The 9374-nt window shown below is 43.3% G+C and overlaps 1 protein-coding gene across 1 annotated transcript; it reads right to left on the reverse strand.

The window, feature by feature from the left end:
- Positions 1–6007: 6007 nt before the first annotated feature.
- Positions 6008–7866, reverse strand: LOC140896549 (uncharacterized). Its single transcript, XM_073308474.1, has 2 exons — positions 7277–7866; positions 6008–6696 (listed from the first exon to the last, which is right to left on the reverse strand). The coding sequence occupies exons 1-2, from the start codon at positions 7863–7865 to the stop codon at positions 6281–6283; spliced, it is 1005 nt and encodes a 334-aa protein (XP_073164575.1). The 5' UTR covers position 7866; the 3' UTR covers positions 6008–6280.
- Between the last annotated feature and the right edge of the window lie 1508 nt (positions 7867–9374).

Below are 9374 nucleotides of genomic sequence, written 5' to 3' on the forward strand. Positions count from 1 at the left end.
CCTTTTAGTGTCTGTAGACAAGTAGCTTATATCTGCATAGTGAACAGGTGTGGTCCTCTGCCTGAAGATTGTACACAGTATTGCCACACCATCAAAAATAACCATGAACAACATTTATCCAGAGGAGAGCTTAGAACTGAAAGGGATTAAAGCCAACAATGACTAGTGGGAAATGCAAATTGCAGAAAACCCAGGGTTGTGAGTTCAATCCTTGAGGGGGCCATTTACATATCTGGGGCAAAAATTGGGGATTGGCCCTGCTTTAAGCAGGGGGTTGGACTAGATGACCTCCTGAGGTCCCTTCCAACCCTGATATTCTATGATTCTATGAAGTGGAAACAGGGCCCCATTTACATGATTGGGCCCTGTAATGTGAATAAATGTGATGGAGTTTTTGTGCCATTACAAATGTTTTTGAAGTTCATTGAATAGAGCTATAAAGAAATTGTTTTTTTCTGCCAAATCATTTCATCTCCAAACCACCATCCCCACTTTCACTTCACGGAAGATTCTTTTTCAGAACCATTTTATAGCCATAAAAAAGTGTCTAATCTTCTCTCTTGAATTCCAAAATCATGACGAGCTTGTAATTAATCATTGTTTGTAGGGAATTTCTGAAGCCATTATGCTATTCTATAAGAACACACATTTTATCAAGATTTGAGCGTGGTCTAATTAATGGAGATCACATGCAGCCCATTAAGTAACAACATGGTAATCAAACATCTGGAAATACTGCTTGGCTAGCTCTTTATGCACCCTGGGGCAAATCACGCATCCATTGAAGACATTATATCGCTACATTAATTAGAACATGACAACCTTTGAAGATGTGATATTCATGGGTTAATTTGACCGAAGCTACACAATAACAAGAAACTCATTTTAAAGTGAATTTAGTACCCATTAAAAAATTAAATTGACAACAATAGAAAGTTAATGGTTGCTCTTGTCACCACATCACAGGTACAAGACAAGGTCAATTTAGTCCTTGGCCTATCCCACCTCGGTCTTCAATACTGATCTGGATAGTGAGAAGGTGAGAATGTTTTTAAGGCGTAAGTGTTGTGCCCCAGGAGATTAGAGAGATAAGGTGAGTGAAGTAATATCTGTTATTGGACAAACTTCTATTTCTTAGAGAAACAAGTTTTCAAGCTTACACAAAACCCTTCTTCACATCTGGGAAAATCTGAGTTAGTTTCCCAGACCAGTAGAAGAGCTCTGTGTCTCTCTCCCACAGAAGTTAGTCCAATAAAAGATATTACCTCACCCACCCACTCTTTAATGAGTGAGTATTCTATTGCTTGATCTGCCTGCTGAAGCTTACTGCTAACTTCCATGTGAACACCTGCAGTTTGAGATCAGCAACCTGGTCAAACAACAGCCATCCTGTACTCATCATCAGTCATTACCACCCTCATTAACATTACAAAAAGGGCACATTTCATGGTGACATTTAGGCCATCAGTCTGCTCTGGCCTCAGCTAAATGTTCACCTTGGTAAAATGTTCTGTGCAGTTTCCAGGTGATCATACTGGCAAGAAAATTGTTACCTGTATAAGTATTTAAAGAATGCCTTATAGTCAAATCAGTGTCACAGAAAGACACTCCAAAAGCAGGTTCCTAGCCTGCTCTGACTCATAGTTCACATTCAGTTTCTTCCACTATCATGGGATTTGAATAAGTCATAAAATATGGTTCTCTCACATGAAAGTTCCCATATAATAGTTCAGCTTTCAATCATTTGTGATGCATGGGAAACAGTCAGCCATAACATCTTGGGCTGTGATCTCATCGCATAGATTTTTATTCCAGAAGGGATCATTATGATCATGAAGTCTGACCTCTTGTATAACAAAGGCCAGAAAATGGCACCTCGTAATTCCTGTGTCAAGCCCATAACTTGTGGTTGAGATAAGGACGTTTTGGTGTGACAGTGTGTGTGTGGTCACATCACACGGGGAGGCATCATTTTAAGGGGCAGAGTGGCATCCCCATCCGATACCAGACAAAACCATGTGCAGTTTTGTCCCAGTACCAGATGGAGGACAAACCTCTCAAAAAGAGGACTGTCTGGTTTAATAATGGAGGCTGCCCTAGGTTGAGATAAAACTTTTTTTTTTCTGGAAAGACATCCACTCTTGATTTAAAGACTTAAAGTGATAGAAAATCCACCAGATCTGTGGGAAGTTGTTCCAATGATTCATTACCTTGAATCTGACTGTTAAAAATTAGTGCCTTATATCTAACCTGGCTTCAGCTTTATCTGGCTTCAGCTTTCAGCCTTTGGATCTTGTTCTGCTTTTATCTGCTAGATTAAGGAGCCCTCTATTAGAAATCTTCTCCCCATGTACGTACTTGTAGGCTGCAATCAAGTCACCTCTTAACCTTCTTCTTCGTGAGCTAAATAGATTGTGCTTCTTTAGTCTCACTGCAAGGCAGGTTTTCCAGACACTGAACCAGTCTTTTTTGCTCTTTTCTGAACCCATTCCAGTTTGTCAACATTATTTTTGAAGTGGAAACCCTAAAACTAGACAAAGTATTTTCCAGTATTGGTTTCACAAATTACAGAGGTAACAACACCTCCCTACTCCCACTTGATATTCCCCTGCATAAACAGCCAAACATTAGCCCCCTTTGCTATAGCATTGCTCTGGGAGTTCACGTTAAATTGGATATCCACCAGGACCCCTAAATCCTTTTCAGCGTGACTGCTTTCAGAATATAATCCCCGATCCTCTAAATGTAACCTACATTCTTTTCCCCCCCAGATGTATGACCTTGTTGTTTTCTACATTACAACACGTGTTGTTCAAATGAGCCCAGCTTACTGAGACATCCAGATTGCTCTGTAGAAATGACATGAACTTTTCATTATTTTCCGCTCCACCAATTTAGTGTCATTTGCAAATTTTAATCAGCAAAGCTTTAATAAACCTATTGACTAGCATTGGGACAAGAACAGATCCCTGTGGGACTAGACGCTCCCCTTTTGGATGATGATTCGCCATTTACAGTTACCTATGGAGAGCAATCACTTAGGCAGTTTTGAATGCATTTAATATGTCCTATATTTATATTGTACAGTGATAATTTTTTTTTATCGGAATGTTGTGCAGTACGAAGTTAAATGCATTGCAGAAGTCTACGTATGTTATGTCAACACAGTTAGCTCAAATTAAGCAGTGTTGGGCCTGGATTGAAGACCTCCAAGGAAAACCTAGGTGCAGTAAGAAGTAATGTTGTCAGTTCAGCAGGTAGCAATCTTCCCTGACTCATTAAGGAATCAATATCCTAATTTGGCACTGGATATGCTATCTTTCAACTGAGATAAAAAACCTGAGGTCCTTCCCAACTGCTTGTGGTAATTAAATATCTCATGGCACTTTTTCCTAAGAGCAGTGGTGTTAGCCATCAGGTCCTGACATCTGCTCATGCCTGGAATCAGTAGCTGGTCAATTTATTATTTATAAACACTTAAAAATTGCTCTATATACACATACAGATAACAGGAAAGAGAGGGAAAGATAAAATACTGCATCGTGCCACTGGAAGTAACATACATCTCTGCCAGAGCATTTTCGTCCCTCATCTAGTCTAAGTGGAGTGAGGGCAAAGTTTCCTTCAACCTGTCTCGGGGGGAAAAAGGAGGAGAAGAGAGGAAAATGGTTTGCTTCAGCTGGTAGGGGAGGATCAGGAACAATCAATACTTAATTTACCACTTTACATGTAAGTGAACATGAGTAACTTACCTTTACAGTTTATCTTATAAGCAGTAGAGTCCTTGAGTATCCCAGTTCCTCCTTGCCTCCTAAATGCAGGGCAGGGCAAGCATTTCTACTTCCTTTTCCTGAGCTTCCACTGCCTCCTCTTTCTATCACTGCTCAAATGACTCCCTTTAATCTCTTCCCAGCCTGCCTTATACACCCCATCATAAGCAGTTTGTATTTGATACATCTCTTCAATTTCTCCTCTAAGTCCTGCAAAAAACCCAAAAGCCGAACAACCAACAAAACCCTACTAAATGGCATGTTTCCTCAACAAGGCTAGCAGAACAAAAGAAACAAAGTTTCTAGACCAAGCCATTTTGGTGTTGAGCAAGATGCGATGTGTCAATAAAGTCAGGTACATTTTTGAAAAAGTTATCAATAGGGAAACTTAAAACTAGAAAAACACTACAAGTAATACCTCTTTTCACCTTCATTTGACACCTTCCCTTTACACGGTGTATGTCCATATAGACACTGTCGTTGGTATGGCAATGTGGGTAGTAAAGTGTTTGCAACAACGGTGAGGGTGAGGGAATGACCACTGATTATTATTACAACAACCTTACCACGTTACCTAACCACATCACAGAAATGAACTTCCTTTGAGTCCCCAAAGCATGCATGCTTTCACAGGCATTAGTAATTGTTGCAAATAAATACTATTATTAAGACATGGATACATTACAATTTTACTGAACTATAAGCTGAATTTCCAAACGAACAAACAAACAAACAAACAGCGATTCAAGAAACTACCGAACTTTATTGTATTTATACAAATATTGTCTCCATAGTTACACATCACACAAGTAAACAGCAGAAAGCAAATGTACTTTTGCTACCATGCGCCCAAACATACACGTACATTATGTTGATACATTAGGGCCAACTCTCAGCCTTAGTAGCTTTGGCTGTTCATGGAGGAGGTCTGCAAATGCAGGAGAGGAGAGAGGTTGAGGCTGCAACAGAGTCGATACTCCTCCAAGCCACCAAGTGGCAGAAGAACTCCTCTACAGTCTCAGTTTCAGTCACAGGGACACAATAGTCCCGTCCCCGCGCCCCCCCCCCCCGCCCAAAAAAGGAGGACTTGTGGCACCTTAGAGACTAACAAATTTATTAGAGCATAAGCTTTCGTGAGCTACAGCTCACTTAGACTAACAAATTGATTAGCGCATAAGCTTTCGCGAAAGCTTATGCTCTAATAAATTTGTTAGTCTCTAAGGTGCCACAAGTCCTCCTTTTCTTTTTATGGATACAGACTAACACGGCTGCTACTCTGAAAATAGTCCCCCAGTCAGTATATCCCAGTTTCCCTATAACAGGGGTAGGGGGTATGTGGTTTAACAGATGCATCTTCATAATTGTGTCCCTGCCAGTGCTAAGTCATATGGACCCCGTGGAGTATAATTAGAGGAGTTTGGAACCATTTAAGCAATGGTTTTTGCGGGAAAGGAGCGGTTTAGCTGATAGTTTCATTGAAAAGGTCCAGGAGGTTATTTCTGGCCAGAGAAAGAGAGTGGTTAGTGGGATCAATTTCCCATGTCTTCCACATCACAGAGGCAAGTTCGGGTTTTTTACACAAAAATAAATGGACAGATCTCAGTTTCGTCTCGATGGAGAATGAAAACAAGTTTTGAAATCATGAAAATATTTGCTGAATGGGAAAAACATTTCTCACCCAGCTCTAGCTTTAATCCATGACTGAGGGTATGTCTACACTACGGAATAAGGTCGAATTTATAGAAGTCGGTTTTTTAGAAATCGGTTTTATATATTCGAGTGTGTGCGTCCCCACAGAAAATGCTCTAAGTGCATTAAGTGCATTAACTCGGCGGAGCGCTTCCACAGTACCGAGGCTAGAGTCGACTTCCGGAGCGTTGCACTGTGGGTAGCTATCCCACAGTTCCCGCAGTCTCCGCTGCCCATTGGAATTCTGGGTTGAGATCCCAATGCCTGATGGGGCTAAAACATTGTCGCGGGTGGTTCCGGGTACGTATCGTCAGGCCCCCGTTCCCTCCCTGCCTCCGTGAAAGCAAGGGCAGACAATCGTTTCGCGCCTTTTTTCCTGAGTTACCTGTGCAGATGCCATACCACGGCAAGCATGGAGCCCGCTCAGGTAACCGTCACCCTATGTCTCCTGGGTGCTGGCAGACGCGGTACGGCTTTGCTACACAGTAGCAGCAACCCATTGCCTTCTGGCAGCAGACGGTGCAGTATGACTGGTAGTCGTCCTCGTTGTGTCCGAGGTGCTCCTGGCATAACCGTCTTATGGTGAGCAGGCAGGCGATACGGATTGCTAGCAGTCGTACTGTACCATCTTCTACCAGGCAGGCAGATGTAAAGACACCCCCTTTGTTGATTTTAGCTCCCTGAAGCCAACCCTGTAAGCCGTGTTGTCGGTCGCCCCTCCCTCCGTCAGAGCAACGGCAGACAATCGTTCCGCGCCTTTTTTCTGTGCGGACGCCATACCAAGGCAAGCATGGAGGCCGCTCAGCTCACTTAGGAGCACATTAAACACCACACACATTATCCAGCAGTATATGCAGCACCGGAACCTGGCAAAGCGATACCGGGCGAGGAGGCCTTTGCTGCAGCTCAACCATACACTGGAGCATACTGGTTTGATCCTCAAGCAGCCTCAGCAGTGAATCCTGCCTCCTCTCATCACGCTGCCGCCACGTTTGAGCTTCAGCCCTGTCTTCAGCCCGCCACTTACTCTCTTCAGCCCGCCACCTCTCCTCCCGGTCATTTTGTGCTTTCCTGCAATCTGACATTATTTGCCTCCACGCATTTGTCTGTGCTCTGTCAGTGGGGGAGGACAGCATGAGCTCAGAGAACATTTCATCGTGAGTGCGTTTTTTTTTCTTTCTAAGCTTCACTAGCCTCTGGGAAGGAGAAGATCCTGTGATCATTGAAACACATGCAGCTGGTGGAGAAAAAAAAAGGGACAGCGGTATTTAAAAAGACACATTTTATAAAACAGTGGCTACACTCTTTCAGGGTAATCCTTGCTGTTAACATTACATACATAGCACATGTGCTTTCATTACAAGGTTGCATTTTGCTTCCCCCCACCGCGTGGCTACCCCCTCAACCTTCCCCCCTCCCTGTGGCTAACAGTGGGGAACATTTCTGTTTAGCCACAGGCAAACAGCCCAGCAGGAATGGGCTCCTCTGAGTGCCCCCTGAAGAAAAGCACTCTATTTCAACCATGAATTATATCTCACTCTCCTGAGGATAACACAGAGAGATAAAGAACGGATGTTGTTTGAATGCCAGCAAACATACACTGCAATGCTTTGTTCTACAATGATTCCCGAGTACGTGTTACTGGCCTGGAGTGGTAAAGTGTCCTACCATGAAGGACACAATAAGGCTGCCCTCCCCAGAAACCTTTTGCAAAGGCTTTAGGAGTACATCTAGGAGAACCGCGAATGCCAGGGCAAAGTAATCCTTTCACATGCTTGCTTTTAAACCATGTATAGTATTTTAAAAGGTACACTCACCAGAGGTCCCTTCTCCGCCTGCTGGGTCCAGGAGGCAGCCTTGGGTGGGTTCGGGGGGTACTGGCTCCAGGTCCAGGGTGAGAAACAGTTCCTGGCTGTCGGGAAAACCGGTTTCTCCGCTTGCTTGCTGTGAGCTATCTACAACCTCATCATCATCATCATCATCTTCTTCTTCGTCCCCAAAACCTGCTTCCATATTGCCTCCATCTCCATTGAAGGAGTCAAACAACATGGCTGGGGTAGTGGTGGCTGGACCCCCTAAAATAGCATGCAGCTCATCATAGAAGCAGCATGTTTGGGTCTCTGACCCGGAGTGGCCGTTCGCCTCTCTGGTTTTCTGGTAGGCTTGCCTCAGCTCCTTCAGTTTCACACGGCACTGCTTCGGGTCCCTGTTATGGCCTCTGTCCTTCATGCCCTGGGAGATTTTGACAGAGGTTTTGGCATTTTGAAAACTGGAACGGAGTTCTGATAGCACGGATTCCTCTCCCCAAACAGCGATCAGATCCCGTACCTCCCGTTCGGTCCATGCTGGAGCTCTTTTGCGATTCTGGGACTCCATCATGGTCACCTGTGCTGATGAGCTCTGCATGGTCACCTGCAGCTTGCCACACTGGCCAAACAGGAAATGAGATTCAAAAGTTCGCGGTTCTCTTCCTGTCTACCTGGCCAGTGCATCTGAGTTGAGAGTGCTGTCCAGAGCGGTCACAATGGAGCATTCTGGGATAGCTCCCGGAGGCCAATACCATCGAATTGTGTCCACAGTACCCCAAATTCGAGCCAGCAATGTCGATTTAAGCGCTAATCCACTTGTCAGGGGTGGAGTAAGGAAATCGATTTTAAGAGCTCTTTAAGTCAAAATAAAGGGCTTCATTGTGTGGACGGGTGCAGGTTTACATCGATTTAACACTGCTAAATTCGACCTAAAGTCCTAGTGTAGACCAGGGCTCACTGGGCTGGGGCGTGAAGCCAGGAATCAGACATACAACTTCTGCTTTGTCTCTGGTCCTCTGTGCCTGTGAGAGGCAGAGGAAACTGGATTTGCCTCATTGTGTTCTAATTGGTCCTGCTGAAGAGTGCACAGTTTAACTGGCACTATTCAATTCAGCTCATATTTGCCCCAGCCTCCCCCATCCTCATTGCTCTGTCTGTCTCCCTCACTCACAAGCAATTGTTTAAATAAACATATGTTGCTGGAACCAATTTAAAATGCACCATGTGCATAGAGGTTTGAGCCATTCTTCTACATGGTGATGCAAAACCACCCAGCACCATGGCAAAAATTCACATTGCTTAAGCTCCCATCAGTCTCAATCCTGCCTTCCTTATTTCTCGGATGATTAAAGAGTTCAGCCATGACCTGTGTAGGTCAGCAGCAGAGAAATGAACGACACATACATGTCAAAATACGGACCAAAAATGTGGGTTTTTTTACAACAAAGAAACAATTCTATGTCATACAAGCAGATTTAGTTGACATTAAGCTTAAAGCTGAAGAGGTTATTATAAAGCTATAACTCCTGTTGAAAAAGAAAGACAGGAAAGCCAAATTAAACCGGCAGATTTGGAAATTTAAATTCAGCGACAGTTCAGGTAACACACTACGCTTAGGAAAAAAGCCTTAATTCTATTTTAAAGGCTCATTTTCCACAAATGGCTGAGCTGTTTAAGGTAAAGTGAATAAATACCTAATGAGCCATTAAAGTCTGTAAGACTGTATGCCCTCCAGGCACCGGTATCTGGATTCAGCCAATTATAGTTCCATAAGATATGGTGAAGACATCAGGTTGTTATTGGAAAATATAAAGGTTGAAGACACTTCTAATAAGTCACTCCAGGATGTGATAAAATTGTTTAAACCATTGGAAAACTCTCAGTGTGTTTTTGTCAGATATATTTTTACTGATAGTTTTTTTTCTTTTTTTTGAGCGTGCGCGAGAGAGACAGCATCTAAATTTCCTTCTCAGAGACCTGAAAGTCACACACCAAAACATGACATTAACACCAATATGTGATTTGTGTCTAAATTTCCATGTTTTTAGCACATACTCCAGGGGTTATGAAATATTAATGGTAGCAATTCCTCAACTGTGCCTCAGAG

This window comes from Lepidochelys kempii, chromosome 12 (assembly GCF_965140265.1).
Source record: "Lepidochelys kempii isolate rLepKem1 chromosome 12, rLepKem1.hap2, whole genome shotgun sequence".
Classification (NCBI taxonomy): Eukaryota; Metazoa; Chordata; order Testudines; family Cheloniidae; genus Lepidochelys; species Lepidochelys kempii.

Coding starts and splice junctions, on each gene's coding strand:
- LOC140896549 (XM_073308474.1), bottom strand. CDS start 7,865: ATGCAGAGCTCATCAGCACAGGTGACCATGATGGAGTCCCAGAATCGC. Junction 6,697..7,276: donor AGGCGGAGAAGGGACCTCTG/GTGAGTGTACCT, acceptor TTTCTCCACCAG/CTGCATGTGTTTCAATGATC.